At 35.6% G+C, this 22,719-nt stretch overlaps 1 protein-coding gene across 4 annotated transcripts in view; it reads left to right on the forward strand.

Moving 5' to 3' along the window:
• The window catches only part of WWP1 (WW domain containing E3 ubiquitin protein ligase 1), a 58,843-nt gene that overhangs the window by 10,609 nt on the left and 25,515 nt on the right, over window positions 1-22,719 (forward strand). For 2 of the 4 annotated variants that reach the window (XM_079300383.1, XM_079300384.1), the window contains exons 2-6: window positions 12,575-12,665; window positions 16,321-16,459; window positions 18,674-18,798; window positions 21,545-21,682; window positions 21,781-21,847. In XM_079300383.1, the coding sequence (XP_079156509.1) occupies window positions 12,596-12,665; window positions 16,321-16,459; window positions 18,674-18,798; window positions 21,545-21,682; window positions 21,781-21,847 (539 nt within the window). In that variant the 5' untranslated portion in view covers window positions 12,575-12,595. The remainder of the gene's footprint in view (window positions 1-12,574; window positions 12,666-16,320; window positions 16,460-18,673; window positions 18,799-21,544; window positions 21,683-21,780; window positions 21,848-22,719) is intronic. The other 2 variants (XM_079300385.1, XM_079300386.1) reach the window with 2 other exon arrangements.

Raw genomic sequence — 22,719 nt, forward strand, 5'->3', positions numbered from 1 at the left:
CCCAGTGTGAAGAATGTTAGAATTTGTCTGAAAGAAAAGTAGAAGGCATGACTTATGAAGAGCAGCTCAGGAGACTGTTCAGCTCAGAGAAGATGAAATGTAGAGGTGATGTCATTGCTGTCTGCAACTTCCTTATGATGCGCAACAGATAAGGAGGTGCTGATCTTCTGGTGTCCAGTGATAGGAGGTGAGGGACTTGTTTTGGTTTGGTTGGTTAATAAGAAGTTCATTGCTGAATCATGGAATGGTGCATGTTGGAAAGGATCTCAAAAGTAGGGTCAAGTACTGGAATATGCTTCTCAGGGAGGTGGTCATGGCATCAAGCTGTCAGATTGCAAGAATAAAATAGAGTACAATATTTCAATTGGCAGGGACCTACAGTGATCATCTAGTCCACATGCCTGAGCAGTTCAGGTCTGACAGCAAGGTAAACTATGTTGTTAAGGACATGTTAAACACTGATGGGCCTGGGGCATAGACACTTCTCTAAGAAACCTGTTACAGTGTTTGACCACCTTCTCATTGAAGAAATAATTTCTGATATGAGGTCTGCTCTTTTCCCTGACTCAATGTTGAACCATTCCTACATGTCCTGTCACTAAATAACCCGGAGAGGAGATTAGTGTCTCCCTCTCCAGTTTCCAATCAGCAGACTTGCTACTGATACATTCTACTCTAGTATCCAGATCATTGGTACAAATGTTTAACAGGACTGGCCTTGGAACTGAGCCTTGGAGGAGCACCACTGGGACAGGTCACCAGTCAGATGTAGTCCCATTTGGTACAACCCTCTGAGCTCTGCCCTTAGAAAACCCTTCACTGAGCATACCGTGAACCTGCTCATCCTACAGCTGGGCAACTTGTCTGGAAGGATGTTGTGAGGAGCAGTATCAAAAGCCTTGCTAAAGTCCAGAACTATATCTGCCAACTTCCCTTCATCCACAAGGTCAGTGGCCTTATCCTAGAAGGATATTAAATTAAACAGGATCATTTCACGATCACAACTGCCAAAACAAGCTGTTCACAAACAGCAGGTCTGGGAGAGCATCTTTCCTAGTTGGCTCGCTGAGTACCTGTGACAGGTACCTTCTACAGATTTCAACAATCTTCCAAGTTTTCCACATCACAATGGTATGGTGCTTTTGATTGATATTAATTGAATTCTTTTATAAGGGCAAGGGCTACAAATTCAGGGGTTTCCCCTAAGTTGCCTAGAAAATAATTCATCAATGATTATATCCTGACTGGAGTATCTGTTGTAGACACCCACTGCAACAACTCTTTTTTTCCCATTCCACTAATCTTCTCTCAGGGGATCTCAATCACATCATCACTAACTGTAAGGGCTGTGCAATCAAGCCCTCCCTTACATCCAGAGCTGTGGCATCAGCTTCCTCCACCTTGCCTGCTCTGCCTGTTGCTCCTGAACAGCCTGCAGCCCTCCATCCCAGTGCTCCAGCCATGGGACTCATTCCACCAAGTGTTGCAAGCACCAATAATATCATAGCCCTGGGAACTGACCAATCCACCCTGTTCAGGAAGCATTCACACTGTGCTCTTAGATACAGTGTTTAACTTTTATGTTGTACCGTGTGCAATCAGAAGTTGCATGGGCTGATCCTCGGGGGTTTCTTCCATCTCAGGATGTCCTGTGTTTAAAGAAGAGTTACAGTTTGCTTTCCAGTTCAGTTCTCTGTGGTTCTGCTGCAGGGTTGGCAACTTGGAACTTAGTAACAAAATATTTACCATGTATCAGGGACATTGAAGTATCTCTGGAGGAGCTGTTGGTTTACTGTCTGGGAGAACTAATGCCTTATTATCAAGGCCTCATAAACCTGGGGGGAGGAGAGTGCTGAAGCTGAAATTCTGCTTCTGTGAAAGAAGATCCTGAGGAAGCCAATACTTAATCTTTACCCACCAGTATGTACTGTGGGCTTGGCAAAAAGATGAGAAATTAAATGCTCTTATATCCCCGACTGTTCTGGCTGGTGTGAAGATTCATTCCCGAAAGTATGTTAATGAAAACAGAAAGTATGAGGATATTCTCATAGCTTCCTTCTCATTTGTTTTGTTGGAATACTAATTAATAAATTTGAGTCCTTTTCCAGACCTCTCAGCCTCAAGTAATTCTCATTTTTGAGGGAATACTTATAAGCTGTTCTTAGATAAAGGAGAGAGGGATGTTGTTAGTTGAAGGTGGTTTTGACAGTACTTTTGAGTTTTAACGGGAGAAACAAAACATTCAGCTGGCAGAAGCTGTCTGGGGGTCCTGGTGGACATGAGCTTGAACATGGTTCCAGGCTACATCAGCAAAGAATCTCCATGAGATTGAGGGAGGTGGTCCTTTTTTATTCAGGACTATGATGAGGCCACACCTGGGGTCCTGTGCCCAGTACTGGTCCTCTCAGTACAAAGAAGACATGGATATGCTGGAGAGAGTTTAATTAAAGGCCATCAAGATAATTAAGGAACTGGACCACCTCTACATAAAAAAAAAAATTAAAAAAATAAAATTCCAATCTTCACTATTAGCATAGAATATGTCCTACAGTTACAAATGTTTTGAACAATACATTTTACTATCATTTCAGGTTTTCCAGATCTGTTTGTATCGGTAATATTTATGTGCCTGTTGGAATAGTTATTTTTTTAACATACATGTTTTAAACTCATCAATACCTAAAGATTTGGAGAAACTATTAAAAAGTAAGTACTAAAGGGATCTGAAGGAATCTTATGATCTTGATAAGTAGGTAACTGTTGTGTTAAATCCTTTCAAGTTGTTAGCTTTGCTTTGTTATAAACTATCTTATATTTCTATTTAAGGTAGAGACCTACATTTCATTCCATCAGTATTTGACTCTAGTTTAGCAGTAGGTACCACATAAAATAATCTGTTGTTCAACAAACGATGGTCTTTACTACATTCCTTCCCTAGAAGTACTGTCACCACGTTTCCACTGTGTGAGAGGTAAAATCAGTGCTCTTACCATTATTTTAAATGATCAGGGAAAAAATGATTTCCATTTCTAATATTTTCTAAGCTATTAAATGATGACTTAAGCTACTATTTATAATACTTTTACAAATGTTACTTCATAGGTGAGGAGACTGTTCAGTACTACTCAATGCATCTTACAAATTTGGTGGCTAATTATTAAACTTCATGCTTTGTGATTCTGAATACATTTTGTACCATTTTTTACATTCAGTTCGAGCATAGAACTATTGCTTAAATTGTTTTCACAGGGATTCTGAAAGTTAATTTTTCCTTCTTTGAACATACTGTCACATAAGTTAATATTTGTAATTTTTCAGGTTTTTTAGTTTCATGGATAATTTTATGATATAGAAAACCTGATGGCAAGCATGCACGCTACTTTGTTCAATTCGTAAATATTTTTTATTTTGTAATGTACTTTTTTTTTTGTGTTGAATAATTAAAATATCTCCCAGGTATAAAATACCAAGAAAAAATATACATAAGACTGAAATTTAAAGGTAGCAAAGGTGAAAATAACAAAAAAGTAAGGGGTTTCAAAACCAGGAAGTGTTTATATTAATGCAGATAAAAAGATACGGAATTGGTGACCTTGGGCAAAAGCAGAATACCAGAAGATGTGGAACTTGGTTGTGTCAGTGAAAAAAGTAACATTTCAGTATCAGATAAATAGATCTATTAAGTTAAATTGAAAGAATGCAAGACTTTCAGGGTAAGATATCCAGATTAGAAATCAAAGGTTAGAGCTGTTTGTGTAGCTTGGACTTTGCTTTTCTCTCATATGTCTCTCAGGAGTCCACATTGAGGCACTATTTATTACTTGGCTTTGCACTGAACCATTTCTTTCAGTCTATCTGTAAGAATGAGAGGAAACTCACCTGCTGCTTAATAGTGCTTCATTACTCCCTAGTTCTTGTTCAATTAATTTACTTAATTCCAATTAACTGAAGCATGTCAAGGCTTTTATTTGACATTGAAAAAAATCTCTTTAATGTTTTTGCAAATTCTAGTAATTTTAAATGGGCCTTATTACCTGCTTAGCTATTACAATATGTTCATTTGCAGCTATATATACCCTTTTTAAAGTCCTTGCCAGCTAGAAAGATGCGTCATGTGAAATAATTAAAACAATAGTACAGCTAGGCAATATTTTCCTTTTCTTAAAGTTTGTTCCTATGTTCAAACAATTTGGTTCCTTAAGAGTGAGTGTAACAGAGTGCATATGTGAAAGAGTTTTTGTAAGTAGCTGAAGCATGTCAAGGTACCATTTTGCCAGCTTTGAGTATTTTAAATTCTGGCATTCTATAGAAAGGAATCAAATATTTTCATTAAGTGTATAAGATGTCCATGAATATAGCTTTCTACTGGAAGCTAATGTTCACAGGAGTAAGGTTGTTTTTCATTCCAACCTTCCCCCATACACCAATTAATTGCTGATTAATTAAAGCTAATACCTTGGCCTACATGATGTGTTGTCTATAGCCCTGATTCATTACACCTAAACCAAAATTTGTGTTGGACTTCACTGTTTATTTCTGGTTACTGTATATTTGTTCAGAAAAGAGAATGGAACTGCGGACATTCTGAATTGGCCTCTAATAGTAAATTTAAAAGAGGAAGAGAACATCTGAAATGGAGGAGGAGACATGACATTTTTGTGAAGAACAAATTAGTTTTGTCTTAGTGGTTCTCAGAAGGCTTTGCTGGTGTTTGTGGAAGACGTCTCTTACTCCTAAGTATTTCCATTGCTTCTTAAAGTGGCTTTTGATTTGCAGTAAGATTTGTGGCATTTGAGGAAAGAAACCTTTAAGTTCTCTATTTGCCTATGTGTAAATATTACTTTATTTTTAACTTTTGATGATCAAAGCTATCAGTATACAGAACGCCAAGTCTTAGATTTTTTTTATTTTTTATTTTTAGTGTTGCAGAGGGCAATAATTGAAGAAATGACTCTACTATCCTTCTTGGTGTAAGAAAGGCCAGCACATTTTTGGGTGTACAGATGTTTCTCCAAATCTGTTTCAGATCTGATTTCTGTTTGTGCATGTTGAATTACTGAGCCAAAAGTGTCCTGATGGCAAAAGGAGAAACCCTTCATTTTTAAAATTGTATTAGGGTTACTGATTCTCTCTGGAAGTAATACAATTTTGATTATTTTTTTTAAAAGCCCAGTTAATTAGACGTGTTCAATTAGCTGTGACAAAATCATCACCATTTTTATTGTTGATAAATAGTGAAATGAACTTTTCAATCAGAATTGTGTTGAATAAAAATACTGGATTTTGAAAGTCTTGATGAAAAGAAATTGATTAAGAAACTTACTTGCATCTGACATAAGAACAGGCATTTTTACTTGTTTTATTCTTGTTATTTTTACGTCAAGAAACTTGCTTATGGCTTACCCTTGCTGATTTTCATCACTGTGGTAACTCCCCCCCCACCCAGCCCTGTTTCTTTGGTTGAAGAAGAGGGCCTCGAGGCAGAATTGGAAGTGTGGATGATTTCCTAGGCTTCCCAAAAAAGTGGAACAACTGTCTTTTCCTGAAAGATTCTCTCACAGGGCTGCTTTCTCACCCTGCATGCTGTACCATGGGCAGAATTTCCCTAGAATATTTCCTTCTCATGCTTCATACTCAGAAGATCAGAACAGCAATTGTACAGAGATTCTGACCCCTACAGCCTCCTGAAATTGCTGTTCACTTCTCCAACCTTTAGCGTTAATTCACTTTTTTACATTAATTAATTAAAGTGGCTGAAAAAAAATTAATTGTTTTCTGTGATGGGAATTTCCATATGTTATGAAATGATATCACAGTTAATTGTATTATATTGTCTTGGTACTTTTATGTTTTGTTTGTCTTATTCCTAGCTTGACTCTTGTGGTATCATATGAGGAAGGAAATTATTTTCTCTCTTGTTTGGTGTAGTCTTTTATGCCTGAGTGCCTTGGTTCTCCTTGAAATATCTCCTCAATTACTGGTTCGTGGCATCAGGCAATTTATAAATATGTGTTTGCTGCTCCAGTGATACTTTCTAACTTTCAGCTTTACAAGAAATACCTGCACCAGGTGCACTCATTACCAAATATGATAGTAATGCAATTTCAAATGTGCCTGCTTAAATTCTATGAATAAGTAATTATTCTACTGACTGAAAAATAAATAAATGAGATATTCACTGGTTTTATTCTCTTTGATTTCTGATGTTTTAATAACATTTTGAGATTTAGAGAGTATTGTTCACAGAAGCATAAATTTTATAAATGTTATTGTTAACAAGACTGACTTCCATGAAACCATTGATTCATGTGAATTAGGAAATGATCCTTTAATTCTTTTAATAGACTACTATGTTGTCCATTTCATGGTTTTGCTTGAGTCTTACTTTGTCCTAATTGATCTGTAGTTACCCAAAATAATACAACTGAAGTACTATTAAGATATTAGCTGTAGGAGTTAATGACTAGATTGTACTCTGCCAGTTGATGAACAGTTATTTATGATGAGGGTGGCTTAGACAGAAGGTTTGTGATCACTGTGGTCTTCATGGGGCTCTCCAGAGTCTCTCTGAATTTTTGTTGTCCAGGAATTTGAGGCTGGGGGTGGTGTGTGTGTGTGTATTGATGAAAGAGTTCTGAAAGTAAAGCTGCACATCCTTTAGATCAAAGATTATAGCTACAGGAAGATTATAGTTACAAAGATGGTAACTCTTACATTGCTATATGCAACCCTCCTTTTAAGATTATGTAAAGATAACCTCAAAGACTTTAACCCTTAAACAACATATTCAGGAGCCAAACTGGACATTTATTTTGAGAGACAAGAAAAAGGGATTTAGGGATGGGGGGAAAAATGTTTATCCATGATACAAGAAAACATAAATAGTGCCCTGTAGTGTTTCCTTGTCCTTTAATGGTACAGGCTTGCATTATTTGGAATATAACTTTTAAAATTTTTTAGTTAAAAAAATTCCTTATCTTTCAGTGTTTCTTCACCATCTGTTTTTCTTTATCATCGTGACTTTTTTGCAAATTAGATCAACAAAATGCAGGTATTTTGCTTTTGACATTACTCTGGATCTGAAAACTACTCAGTCCTCCTAATGAGCATTTTCACTTCACTTGGTCTAATTGTCATCCCATGCATTTCTGCAGATCAGACAATGTGTTCAGTTGAAATTTTATTTATTTTTGGCCGTGCAGATATAATTTCTTCTGGCTCATCAAGATGAGAGGTTGCTAGTCCTTCAAACTTCCAGATTTTCAGTGTTGGAAAAATGTCTACTACAACTTTCAGTAATTTTCCTCAGTTTATAAAAGATTTTACTTCTAATAAAGAAAAAAAAAAGATGGTAATCCCATTTTTATGTAAGTCTGTCTGTCCTTCTACTTATGTGACTTCTTTATTGTCCCTGCTTAGTTTCATTCATGGTATGTATGCTTGTTCTCTCTGCAGCAACCTTGCTCCCCAGAAATCCGAGATTTTTGGAAACATTTATGTCAACACTATTTACTTCCAGTCTTTGTTAATTTTGGACTGCTCTTTCATGGTCTATTATCCCAGGAGAGCTTCTCATGTCTTTTTCTTTAGTATGGCAATCTGTACTAGTACCTTACAAAAGGTCAATAATACTGTTTTTGTCAGCACTGCAAACAGTTCCTGTGATAGTTTTTGTCCAGTGTCTCACCTCACCTCTGCTCCCTGCCATGTCTGCATCAGTAATTTTCCTGTCAAAGGTTGAAGGCTAAGTTTTGGATTCTCATTTCAGTTGTGCAGCAGCATTTTGTCATATGTTCAGACCAGCCTTTAGGGACTAATAGGCATTTGAAGTTCTAGACAAAATTGCACATCATGTACAATCTATTTTGGCTGACTTTTCTTTTTGAAAGCTTTGTTTACCTTCAGTAGAAATATGTTTGATTGGAAGTGAGTATGACCCAGTGTGCATCAGGCAGTTAAAACTCTCTTGTTTGTTTTTTTTTTTAATATTAACATTAGAGTAGCTTTTTGGATCTTGAATGAGAATGACAAACATTGTCATGTGAGCCAGGCTGTCTCATGAAAGAGCCAACCTGCATCTGGGCTGATTAGGCAATAACCTGTTAATTTAAAAATGTCAGTACCTGAGTTTGGATAGTTAGTGATGAAAAAAAACTAATGACTGAAGCCTTAAATAAATTTAATGTTTCCTTTATCCTTAATTCCTAACCAGTTCTTGATTTCTAATGAGTTAGGAAAGGATGAATGGGCTTCAGCTGTTAGAATCTTTGGAATATGCTAGAATTTTTGGAACATGATGAAAACTGTCAGTTCAACTAATTTGCTCTGTTCAGTGAAGCCCTGTTCAATATAAATTATGACACAAAACTTTGTATGCTGTTGGTAAAAACCTATGTTTATTTTTAAGGGTTTAAATGCTCTTGTTAAACTTTCATGTATTTGGGTGTGTTTCTCTAAATTGTATTTGACATGCCTGTCAGTATTCTGTTTGCATCATACTGAAAGTGTGGAACTGTAGTCCTTGCTGTGTTGTGTGAATGAACCTAAGTCTACCTTATTAGCAAGAATGTAAAATAGATTTCTGTTATGGAAGGATGTTAATTCAACAGGGTCAGAACAGAACATGAGGACACTGTTGTTGTGGGTTTCAGTCATGCAGTTACAGCCCCTTAGCCAACCCCAAGCCTAACTTTGCTTCATCTTCATCAGATATTGATGAAGTACAGTAATTTCTCCCAGGCATTGTGGTCATTTTTTCCTTCAAGAGCAAAGATGCAAAGCTAAGTGTAGTGAATTCTCACTTCCCTGTTATCAGAGGATAGGGAAACGTGCTTGCCAAATGCAGTTAGCAGTTTAGTAGCTAGCAGGGCCAGAAACTCGGGTTTGGGCAGGTGGTATTACTTGCAGATAAATCAACATGTGAAGTCTGAGGAGATTATGCAATGAACTGTCTATCTGAGGATTCTGACACAATTTATATATTTATTTCTTATTGTTTTTGCTTTGTGCATCCTTGATGTAAAGTTAAAAAAAGCACAAAACTCTTCCAACCAACCAAATAAAAACCAAAATCCCCCCAGCATTTTAGATCTATGCAGTTTAGATCTATGCAGTTGGATGAAAGAGACAATCATAATTTGTCAATTGCAAAAGTATGTCTAAACTAGTTTTTTAATGTATGTTTAGAACTAGATTGCAGATCTTGGTTTCTTGTGAAGAATTTAAATTTATTTTCCTCAGAATTGCTTGAGTGTGTTGCTTTTATGATGTTTTCCGTATCAGTGGCCTCCAAAGTCAGTTGTAGAAGACCATCCAGTGAAATGTGGGAAGAAAATCTAGGACTTCTATTTTACCTGAAAAATAAGAATGGAATTAAGTTTTATTTAGTATACATATTGACACTGACAGACTCTGTAGGTCTGTATGTTCAATGATCCTGTATCACATTTGGTTTGTGAGATATCCTGAAGACAGATTTAGTATTCCACAGTATGGTGGAGTCACAGTAGCACCTTCATTTGTTCATTCACTTCCAGTGTGTTGTAGTAGATGCAGTTTACTTGTGCCTAGGTAGGAGGATTTGTGGATTATGATATTTAGTTTTTACTCAACAAACCCTCACAAAATAGGCAAGTGGCTTAAAAAAATTCCTGCAAATAGACCATGGAAGTGGCTTTAAAAAATTCCTGCAAATAGACCATGGAAGTGGCTTTAAAAAATTCCTGCAAATAGACCATGGATTGAAGATAGTTGTATCATACTAGTAATGTGAATAATAAGAATATGGCAGAGCTGATGCTTCTTCTACTCCTAGCATGAGCTCTTGGTCAGATATGAGATAAAAGCACTGGCAATTACATCTGGCAAGAAGTCAGCCAAAACAATTTGGTTTATCAAGAATGGTATTTCAAATACGGATGTACATCCGCTATTGGAAATGATGAACATTGTTTCTTGAGGTATCAGCTAATGATATGAAGCTATCACCATTAATAAGGCATTTAAAAACTAAGCACCTAGAACATGAAGACAAACATCCACAATTTTTTTAAGCAATGTTAAAGTCATGCTATACTTGATCCAAGACTTTAGAAGATTTCACTAAACTTAGTGGCAGATCATTAGAAGCCTCTTCTAAGATTTCTCAGTAGCAGAAGACACAGATACTGTTGGGGAAACATTTCATCTTCATGTGGTAGTCTAAATGTCTGAAATAATACATGGCTAACAGTGTGGTGACAAATTAAAACACATTCTTTTGTCAGCAGATATTGTTGGAAGATGTCTGGAAAATATTGCCAAAGTTCTGAAGAAATAAATATCAGAAAAAATTATATAGTGGGAGAGGTGTGCTATACAAATAGTTGGATGAAAGTATAGGTGTTTGTGGTGTGGCTCTATTTATGGTAATTGCTAGATTCTGTGTCCATAATTAAATTCACAAAGAACTAAGTCACTAGGGAAAGATGTACCAGACAAGAGACATTCTTAAGCATAAATTCTAAACAGTATCTTTAATATCAGCATTTTTTTAAATGGAAAAACTGTACAAGAGTAACCACAGATGGAGTGGATGATCTGACCGAAGTGGTTCTTGGCTAAGGTTACAAGTTGAGCACCACTTGCAGAATTCATTTACTGCATCATGCATAGGCAAGCAACAAGGAAGTTGGAGCTGTAAGTGCACAAAGTGCTGCAGGATGTCGTCATTGTGGTTCATTTTGTGAAAACAAAACTCTTAAATAGTAGAGTATTTAAAATAATCTGTAATGACACTGGGCGTGACCGGGAAGATCTTGTGTACTGTGCAGAGGATTGCTAGTTATCATAGCAAAGTGCTTAGAAGGGTTGAAAAACTTGAAGATTAATTACATATTTTGTCTCACAAAAAGCCAAGTGTCACAAATTTCCTGACCTGTTTGGTGATAACAGTCAGCAGTATGCTATCAGTTGTTTTCGAAAAAATAAAGACAATTAAGGCACTTTCCCTTGAAGGTGAAGATGGTATTTTAACAAACAAGAAACATATTGCTTTTTGAAATAAACTGATGCTATGGAGAAAACATTTTGAAATGTTTCTTTGTGTGATTTTTGTTGCCAGAAATGAGGTGTCATCTGTTAAACCATCCATATTTGTCCACTTAAACTTGGAAGCAGAATTTCATAATATGCTTAAAAGTCTTCCCAATTAAGAGTTTCAGAATCTGAAAATTTGATAAAAGTATAAAAATGCAACACCTTCCATTGGTTAACAATAACAAGTGATTGATAACAGGGAAGATGGATTTTTACTGGCCAGATTAAAGGAAAAGCCTTTGTGTAATTAGTGGATGGAGATACAAAATGATACAAAATCTTCATGATTTAGAAGGTGATGCATTTTGATTTGGATGTACATGTCTTCATAAATTATGTTTTCCAGCTGTAGCAGCCAATAAACTGAATTTAAAACTAGACCTTTAAATCACTGTATTACAAGTTGTTAAGTCATTTAAAAAATGCTGAAGCATATTCGATCACGTGGCTCTCACAAAAAAAAATTTTTTTTAGTAAGAGCAAAATACTTTTTTACCATTAAAATTCTTTATTTTTAAATTTCATCTTTATCTCATAATTTTTAAATTCTGGTTTTATATGTTGTAATATTTATGGAGTGTATTAGTAAAGTGATACATATATTTAATTTATAAACAAATACATACATATTGGCATGTACTCAGAATTTTCATAATTATAGAGTGCATGATCCAAAAGGTTTGCTGACGGCTCTTCCCATACTGATATTGAAACCAGTTGTGTTCACAGAAACAAATATGTGGAAGTTCATCCAGATCAGGCAAAGTCTATTGTACATGTATATATTCTTTTCTTGTGGGTAGTAGTTGTCTAATAGAAACAAAATGTTTCATTTTTAGCTGTGTTTCAGGTGTTGTAATTCAGGAGGACAGGAGTGATGCTGTGTGTGTGTGTCTGTGCTGGGATGCCCCAGCTGAGATCTGACACACTCAGCTTTAGTTGCTGAGTGGTGAGTTAGGATGTCCTTGAAAAGTGCTTCCTTTCTCAATGATGAGGGAAGTGATTTGTGGGTGGACAACAGCGGGGCAGAAAGTTGGTGACAAATCTAGGGACAGAATGCAAACTATTTGTCTGAATTGCTCTCATTGCTTGAATGTATTGTTCTGGTGACAGCATGATTTTCAAGCATGTAAATATTTCACATGTTTTGTTCATATGAAGTTGTTGGTGCTTGGCTTCTCTGAAATCAGACCATAAGTATGTCTTCTAGAGAGAGAATTATTGATATATCACAGCTGAATTTCTATTCTTGACTTGCACAGTTGTTCTAAACGATGCAAATATATGTTACTGAAGTGTCTTGGCATCCTTAGAGGTGTAATGTGGGACAAATTTCCAAAGTGATTGCTTTTTTTAACTGCTGTTATGAAATAGTGTGTTCTGCTGTACCTAAATAATATTTGGTGACTTCTTGATTAGTTGGACAGTTCATTTAATACCTGTAGCTAACATGCAGAGATAAGTACCTTTTAATAAGCTATCTGTTTGCTTTTTTTAGGCTGAAGCCTAAACCTCTGACATGGCCACAGCCTCACCACGATCTGATGCAAGTCACAACCGTAATGGAAGATTACAGATGAAAGTAACAGGCAAGTAGTGATTTTTGTGATAGAGATTTTTACAGGAAAACATATGTATTGTACAAAAACAGTCCTGGAAGTGAGTGTAAAAATGAACTAGTTAATATTTTAATGAATGATATGGATGTTGCAGTTAATAATATGACTATAATATATGTAGATGATTTGAAGCTAAATAGAGATTATGCAGTGAGTTGCATGACAGGGTCTAATAAATCTTCAAAATAAAAAAAAAAGAGAGAAGATATGCTCTACAACAGTACAGAAAATTGCAAGAAATTTTGCTTAGGGACAAGTGGTTAATGTCATGAAGAGGGAGCACATATTACTGAAATTCTCGGAAAATGATTGGTGGTTGTAGTGATCCTCAAGCTGAAAATGGATACAATGTTTAAGTGAAGGTGGAGAACTGGAGGAAGACCACAAAATTTTCTAGCCCTTTAAAAGATTAAGCTCTTTCATTGCATATCAGGTAAATATTTGTTGAATATGATGTCCTTAGTGCCACAGGTTGGACTATACAGACATGTGAAATAATTTAGTTTGGAAGGGACCTTTGGTGATTCCCTAGTCCACTCTTCTGATGAAGGCAGGGCTACCTTTGAGGTTGGATCAGGTCGCTCATTGTATTGTCCAGTTGAATTTTCAGTATCTCAAAGGCTGTAGATATTACCAGCTTTCCTTGTGATAAGCCATGTTACTTTGAATGTTTTTCCTTCCATCCAGTTGCAATTTACTATGTTGTCTCTTGTGACTGTTTACTTTTTTTGCTCTGCTATTTCTCATAGTTTGAGGCAGAAATCATCCATCACAGTATCTGAGGTAGGGAAACACAGTGGGCTACAAACAGTCCTGGAAATTTCTGATTGTGCTGGGGGACACTTTTTCAATAGGTGTTGAACAGGCCAAGTAGATTGTGCATTTTGCTACTGATGGACAAAAACTGGTCAAAGATGTGACAATTGTTGTCAGTCTTAGCTACTCTCTCTGTGGGATAGTGGAGCAGAACTGAGACTTCCTTGTAGTCTGAAGATAAGCGAAGTGCATCTAAGTAAACAAATTTGAAGGTAATTGTGACAGTGTTACAGTTAAAAGGGAAAATGTTAGACATAGATAAGATACTGCATATAAATACAATTATCATAAATATATATATGTATTTGTGTGTATAACTATTATTTTACCATTGATAACTAACTTGAAGTTTCCAGGAATTTTGAGAAATCTGGGAATGCTGAAGTAAAAAAGGATGCATGGCCAATAATATATTAAGGCTATCCTGAACAAAACTTGGGAAAAACATCAATAAGATACCATGTCTTAATAAAGGCTGCATCTAAGGAAAGATGCATCTTGGTGGATGATCCAAAGATGGCCAGGTTATCTGAGAAAAAAAGTATTGTTGAAGAGTCCCCCAAATTGATATTTAATGAAATTAGATAAGAGAGGAACCTCAAAAATGATTAACCTTATATAAGGAGCACATTACTCAATAATGTGATGAATCATCAAAACTGGCAATAACAGCAGAGGTGCAGCTGTCTATAGATTAAATGTATATATATAACTGTAAACTGACTTGCACAAATGACTCTTAATTTCAGATCTGTGTATACAGAAATGGTAATTTTTTTATCCTGTGCTGAGTTGCTCCTTATGTAAATGATCTTGTATTTTGCTAGTACCTCTTTTGACTCCAAGAAATCTGGTCCAGGGTTCAAATGGGAAGAAGTCTTTCAAACATTTTTGATTAGTTTTTTGAAGGTTTAGTTCTCTAAACCTAGTCTTTATTGCAAGATCACAGGAATGAATGCCAGTGGCAGTATCATATGGGAAGGTAGTGGGAGACATAGGAGAGTGGGACTGTAATATTGCTGCCCTACACTGCATATTTATGTGCAGTTTTATTTAGTTCTTTGCTGTAGAAGTTAGACTTATATTTCAAGAACTATACTTAAAAAGCAGTTTTATAAAGGCAGCAAGTATCATAAACTTGTTTTGCAAACAAGAAATTAATAAGGAGCAGTGACTGTTTGAGTTTGGTCAGATGCAGCATATTGTAGGCATGTTTTGCCATCAGTATTTGTTCACATATTTTTGGTGGGATCTTGTCTTGTTAGTTCTTTTGGAAGTCTTGCTGGTATTATTTACTAGCATAGTCTTTTTTAGAAGATGTCCTAACCAAAAGATGATAATGGTCTCGTTTTATGTCTGGAGACTCAAAACTTACTAACTTGAAACATAATCAGATAAAGGAGGGGAAATTAAAAGGAAGCTTGAGTATTATTACCAATAGACATTTTAATAGACACTATATTTTCCTTTGTAAAGCAAATTCTGGAGGAAAATGTGGAAAAAGTAGAGGTTGTCAAAGCTTAAAAATATATAATGATTTCTGATGGGAAAATATGACTTGTGTGTGGAATTGCAGTTTGTTTTCTATATTCCTGCTTTCAGCATTATCAGGCTGCAGTTCACTTTTATGACTCATGATGCATTACTAAGGCTGGACTTTCCAAATGCGAGGGAGTTAAGTTTGCACCTTTTATTTGAAACTGAGTAAAAGTCCATGGCTAGTGCCTTTAGAATTTTGGATGGTTGCATCCCACTAACTTTTAAATGACTAATGTGTATGTCTCAGAATACTGCAGTCCAGAAATATGTCTCCCTTTCAGTTTAGTTAACTTCCACATTGAGTTAGCAAGTACCAGAAAGGAAAGAAGCACAGAAGAATTATTTCTATGTGGCTGAAAATATTCAGCTTTGTTTTAGTTTGCAAGTGGAGGGAACAAGAATCACATTGAAGCAAGGGAGAAATTAGAGAGAAGGCACAGCCAGCAGGTAAATATATTTCAGAGTCCATTCTTGTGGTCTTTTCAAGACACCATCTGCCTGAAATAGAATTAAAAATCTTGGCAGTTATGCTGCTGTTGGTTTTTATAGTGACTTCCTCAGCTGGGCATGGAAGAGGGAAAACAGATGTTTGTTCAGGAGCACAGAGAAACTCACCAGGGATTTGGAGGTGAAAATAGCTTCTTTGGTTTGTGGTGTTCCTTAGTTTTTGAATGTATACCTGAAACCTTTGAGTTCATCTGCAAAGCTGTTTAAACACGGGAGATCTAAGACTAGGTTTCTTAATTTTGACAAACTAATGTGTAAACACACAAATTCAGCCATGCAGTAATACAGGCAAAGAAAAAAAGTTCTGTATAGAGACTTTTCTGTGCAGGGACATTTTGAAATAGGCGTGAGCTGCACCAGCTTGCATAACAGTATATAGCTAAAAAATAAAGTCTGTCCCTCAGATATATCATCAGATGTATCATACTTAGGCATTTTTCAGTTAAGGGAAGAAAAAGGAGAACAATGAAAAAATAACCTATGTTATTTCCAGTGTTTATCCCTAAAATAATTGTGCTGTCTCTGCAACCAGTTCTGCCAATGTTTGGAGAAGAGTATGTGACACTTGGTTTCAACTATGTGACAAAGTAGCTTTTGAAAATAAAAGTTACAATTTTTGCATTGACTTCTTTCTGTTCAGCAAAAGGAGAGAAGGTGAGGTAAAACACTGCCATGCAAAATACTTCATACAGTGTGTAGGCAGTACATTTTCTGTTTTTCAGCAACAGTATGCTGTTATAGATAAAGCAATGTATTTTATTAGTTTCTAGTGCCAAACTGAAACGGAAAAAGAATTGGTTTGGAACAACTTTCTACACGGAATTAACTGCAGATGGAGAAATTAAGAAAACAGCAAAATCAAGTAGTTCTTCAAATCCCAAATGGGATGAGCAGCTGACAGTGTAAGTAGATTTTTTGGTTGTTTGATACTATTTATTAGACAGACATTGCAGGCAAATATTTACTAAGCTTGGCTGCCTACATATTTTGCTCTGGCTGTTGATAGCTAAATGCAAACATAAGTTGGTATTTATCTCAAATGATTTCTTTTCTGAATCCTTACACCGTTTTGAGAATATTTTTTCCTACAGAGTGTGTTACTTGCATACAGTGGCTGTACATGGTATAGTGTTGATATTTGTCAGCACTGTGTTTAGCAGACATTGTTAGAAACACTAATTGTAACCATATAATTCTCAACTTTAGAAGGAAAAAAGTTTCAACTGGGTAAGTAATAGTTATGAGGAAGGTCACTTCTTCCTTTGAATTTCCCCTTGAAGGGAATATGTACACAAAAACTGCAAAGTTGCCTTCCAACTTACCCCGATATGTGACCATTTTAATCTTCTTGTGGTTTAGTTTGGTTTGACTATGCTAGGGGTGTAGATATACCTGAATAGGACTTCAAGAAGAGCTGGCAATCTTGCTCTTGGTTAGAATGTTTTTTTCACAAGCAAGATTGTATTGGTTCAGACTTGGGTCTGGAAACAGTACAGCTCCTATCAAGTGGCATTGAGCCTGGGCCAGTACATTTCACAGTATCTGACATGTCTGTGTGCAATAGCCAGCTTTGTCAGCAGTAGGAACCATGCTAGATAACAGTAACAGTGCTGGAGAATGGGGAGTGGTACTTCTGTGGGGAATTCTTTGCTTGGCAACACTTACTCCAGACCTGGTCTGAGGCAAGTTAGGTATTCATGTGCCACATTTCTTGGTATTTCAGATTTAGTGAACTTACTAGCCCTTTGCAGTGTTGCTAAAGAGGATAATGTAGTCTTGGACCTGAGGATGATTTCCAGGATCAAGAACTAGAAAAAATACAGAGCTATTGGTATATTCACAGACACCTGAGAGCCTCTTGAGGAGGCAAGTTTGCTTTGGCAGGATTTGATGATCTGATAGGAATGAGGTAAATTGCAATGCATAGTAAAGTCAGACTCATTTCATAATGAGTATTGCTTACTTAGGGTTTTACCCTTACATGTATTTTTAAAGTATTCTGGGCCCCTCTTCTGGCTATTGGAATGGTATTTGAGGTTAAGTGACCTCTCTGGCTTACCCAATTCCCCTTGCTTCTGTAGGTCAGCAATATATTTGTGTGTGTAGGTGTTGGGGATTTTTTCCTTTACTTTGTTGAGCTGCTTTTCTACTAAGACTTCCCTTAGAAAGCAGCCTGTTCAAAATGCAAAGATATATTTACCTGTGTTTCAGCAAAAATGGTCCACCTTTTCCAACATGTTCAAGTGACTATAGAGCTCTGTTGTTGGGAGAGTGGGCTTGTTTTTGTCATTATTTTCATCCTTGCTGATATAACTTTCTGTATATATTTGGTCAATACCAAAATGAATTTTGGCCTTTTACTTTTTGCAATGAAGTATCTCTACTCCCATTTTTCACAGCCAAGAGCACCCTTGCAATACTAAGCCGTGTATTGCAAAACTTACTCTCCAGGACCCCAAGCATAGCTTGAGCAGGGGAGAGATCAATGCCAAAGCTTGTCATAATATTACTGCAGTTGGGTCCTTTACTTTTCTTCTTCCCTGCAGTGTTTACTTTAGCTTCATCATTTGAATTTTCCCCTCTGATTTCTGTGAGTATGCTTTATGGTTGTATATATATTTGTGGATTCACAGAAAATATTTACCAGCACTTCCAGCAGGGTGATACTTGTTGGGTTCTTCTTGCTTGCAAATAGATGCTTCGTTGCTTTTTTCCTTTTTAAAAAGCTATGTAGTACTTTTCAGTGACATATATACTTTCCACCTTTTTCTCCACATTTAATGTAAGTTTTTAGCTAGAGCTCTGAAGGAATAGGGGAGATAAGCCTTTCATAAATAAAGATATGTTTGATATAACTGAGATTTGAGCTGAGTGTAGATTATTCTGATACTTCTCAAATTCCTTATGCTATCATAGTAATTAATGCACTTTAAGTTTGATCCTAAGTGTAAATATCATAGTGTGCTCACTTCTTAATTAAAAATTTCCCCTTGCAATACAAAGTTTCACTTTGGTAGTATCAAGCAATACAATGAAAAAGTTCAAATACTCCTAATAACAATAATGAATTCTTAAAAATCTGTATATATTTTTTAAAAAATGTATTTTATATGCAGGAATGTGACTCCACAGACTACGCTGGAATTTAGAGTGTGGAGCCATCACACTTTAAAAGCAGATGCTCTGTTAGGAAGAGCCACTGTAGACTTGAGACAAGCTTTGGAAGTACACAATAGAAAATGTAAGTTATCATAAAGGATATTTTGAATAAAGTAAAATTATTATTACTAATTTATATATCAAACTGGTAACTGGACTACTAACTATATGTGTAATTACAACTGACTTTCAGTTGGTATCTTTACTTGTCTCTTCTAGAGATGTCTGTGTTACTGAGAGCATTACATTTTAAATGTAGCAATGGGATATAATACTTTTGAAACAAACAGAGTATTAGTTGCTGAAAACTAAGTAAAAGCAGAAGTGATTAAATCAATGTTTTGCAGCAAGCTAGTAACTAATTTGATAGAAGATTCGATAGAAGATAGAAGATCTGTTTTGTATTTGGTAACAAAAAAAAAAAATTAAACTTTCATAAAAGATGTCTAATTTTTCATGTTTTACTTCTCTGAAGTCACTAATGGAAAGGCTGGATGTTTGTCTTTCATAATTTAGCTGCCCAGAGAGCAAAAGAAAACACTGATTAATGAAACAATTGAGATCTTCCTTTTATACATTAGAGATTCTTTGTTCTATGTAACTTCTAATATTAAATATTTTTAGTAGAATGTATCTGATTTGCTTTGAAAAATATTTTTTCTTTAGTACAACAAGATGGTGAATCCACACTTTAAATTCCACTCCAGAGTGGCAGTAGAATTCCAGCTAACCTTTAACCTTTCTCACAAGTTACATATATGAACCTGAGGTGGCTGTCTAGAAAGGGGGGAGGAAAGGAGAAGAAAAAAAAAAACAGATAAATTTTTCTGATTCTTAGAGAAAATTGAAACAGAATCCAAAATTAAGTGGGGCATCTTCAACAGTATTATAACAATTCAGCAGTAAATTTCATAGCTAAGCAGAAAATTTTCTTTTTATATAAGAAAACTGTTTCAGAAGAAACTTGGTTTATAATAATGTTAGCCACAAAAAAGTAATTAATATTTTAACAATTTCTTACAATGTACTTAACAATTCTATTACTGTAGCTTTATTTTTTTATTACTGTAATTTTATTATAGTAGATCCAGAGGAGATTTAATCTAACAATTTGGCAAATTCTTTCAGGGAATGATTCACTGAGTTTGATGTACATTGCACCAGAAATAATTTATATGCAATGTTTCTTATTTGAGCAAGTCAGTAGTTAGACACTGGATTACCTAAGAATTCACTGGTAGAATAATCTTGATTGATAGCCTTCATTCATTTAATTATTGATGCCTATTCTAAAATGTAGCACTTGAAAAGCTCTTTGCTGATGAATATGGAACAGGAATTCCTCTAAATGCAGAGACTTCAGAATTAATTTGGTTACTTTTTCTGCTAAACATCATGAGTATTAAATTGCTGCCCACACACCTCAGAGTTTTCTTGCCAGCTCAGTTGAACTACAGCCAATAGTTGATCTGGTTTAGGAAGATAACGTGCTAAAATAGCAGAAGTTAAACCAACCACCCTTTCCAAAAATTAAAAATGTGTTAATTAAACAATTCAGTGGTAGGTTAGTTTCTTCTCTTCTTTTAGATGGTGCTTTCTTCCAAAATGTATATTGCTAGATCAGTAATCCTGTAGATTTAGGAGCTTTGTGCTTGCTGCAGAGATTTAAAGTCCCTTAAAATCCATTGTGGCACAGCAGTCTGTGTCTGCTGGTAACTGCTGCCCAACACTCTGTCAAACCTGCCCTTTCAAGGAAAAGCTTGGGGGTATCTTACAATAGGTTATGGCAGCCTCCCTTGTTTTCATTTTTATTGTTCACTTGTGATGCATGATAAGAATGAAAACAAACAAGCAAAAAATGCTAGCTTAATGCATAGAAGTGGCCAGTTTAAATGTAACTTGGAATGCTATCATATGGAGGGAAATATGATGGCATATCTTTAAAAACTAATCTTTTAATCTGAGAGCCCAAATACTAAAAGGTCTTAACCATTTTAACCTAATTAACATGAACTCCTAGCTAACTGTGTTTGGATTTATGACATGTAGCTTTAAATGTTGTAATAGTTGATTTGGAGAGAATTACATAGCATCTCCAGCATGTTTTACCTCTGGATTATATATGTCTCTCCTGCACCATCAGTTATCTCAAATTTTCTTTTGGTGAAAATAGTTTCTGATTTAACTTTTGGTTACCTGAGGCATCCTCTTTTGCTGTTTAATCCTTGGAGTTGCAATCTATGTAAATGCTAGTAATTATTTACTAAAAATAGTTTTACAATTGAGGGAGGACTCTATGCAGTCTTTGCATTTAATTCTTCCTCAAAGAGATGTTTTTTTCAGTGATCTTTTAGAATTGGTTTTGGAAGGTGCTATGAGAAATGAATATAGGCTCTGGTTGTAAAATGAGGTTCCTAGTGACTTTTTATATTTGGATGTGTGGTTCAAAAGTTGTTTGACTTTAATGCATCCCATGTTATGTAAGTAGTGCATAATTTCCAAAGGGCTTAATGGAAATGGCAAACCTGGGAAATCATTAACAACAAAGTACTGAATCCACATGGATTCTTTAGCATACCTATAGAATATACTATGTGAACAGACCATTCTTTTTTAAAGTAAAGTGTGCATTTACACACAGCAGGTGTAAATACATACAGCTCTACAGTGATTTCTGCTTTGATTTGAATATCTCTGATGTTCAGTTTTATAGAGCGAAATGCATATATCACATTTGTGTGTTGAAAGTCTCTTTTAATATTATTTAGAATTTAACTTTTCCTTTACTCTTTCTTTCCTTCTCCTACCCACCCCAACTCCATTTTTAGTGGAGAAGGTGAAAGAACAGTTGAAACTGTCTTTGGAAAACAAGAGTGGCATGGTGCAAACAGGTGAACTGACAGTTGTGCTAGATGGTTTGGTGGTTGAACAAGAATCTCTTACAAATCTCAGTTCATCAGCAACCAGTAAGTTAAAATTGTTAAGTCAGATGATAATATTTGGATTAAGATTTCAAACAGATATAATAGAATTATTTCTGTTGAATTTGTTTCTTGCTGTTCAGTAGAAGTTCAGCAAAATGGCGAGGCTGTACATGAAAGCAGAGATGCTTCAGCAAGAAGTTCATCCAGGTTGGAATTTATTTTTGTGTTTTATGCAATATGAAGTGTATTAGCAAATTTATCAGTTGAAATGCTTGGGTTGTTTGCGTTCTGGTGGGTATTTTTGTTTTGGTTTTTTATTTTAGTTTTTTTGGGGTTTTTTTAAATGGTTTTGAAGATGAGAGATTTCAGCTGTTGAGGTCTAAATTATGTTGCCACAGGTTTTAGAAACATTATTTGTTTGATAATTACATAATTTAGTTCAGCTGATTGGAAATCTATGAAATGCTGCAGCAGAAATTAGGGGAGCAGTGACTCAGTGTATTTTTATGTACTTACTCAATTTATTTTCTTTTGTTGCTTAAGAACCATTTCTATTAATGTCTATCAACTTTTTACAATGTAGCACCTGAACGGAAGGAAAAGGGGAAAAAAGCCCTGAATGACTTCCTCCTCAGCCTTTTTAAGTATATGATCAGGAACTTAAGAGACTTGTATTGAGTTTCACAAGCAGTATTTGTAACACTGAGGCCAAGGCCTGTTTCCTCCTGAAGTGGCAAGAAAAAGACATTCAGACCAATTAAGAGCTTCATTCTTGGCTTCTCTGCCATTATAACTCACTCAAGGACTGTCTGGAGAGAAGCAGGAATAAATTTTTTTGCCCCTTCATCTCTAGTAAGACAAACAGGTCAATTCAGATCAATTTAGTGTTACTGGTCTGCCCAGTTAACTTGTGTGAACCCATTTCTGTTTAATTTATTGACTAGAGTGAAAAAACATCCAGTTGCTATGCATTTGAGTGACAGGGACATGTCACTTTGTCCTTGTATGCTTGACTTAATTCTTTTTTTGAATTTATGGATGTTTATCTCTCTTCCCCAATGGGTGCTTAAGATGAAGGA

Source organism: Erithacus rubecula, assembly GCF_903797595.1.
Source record: "Erithacus rubecula genome assembly, chromosome: 3".
Taxonomy (NCBI): Eukaryota; Metazoa; Chordata; class Aves; order Passeriformes; family Muscicapidae; genus Erithacus; species Erithacus rubecula.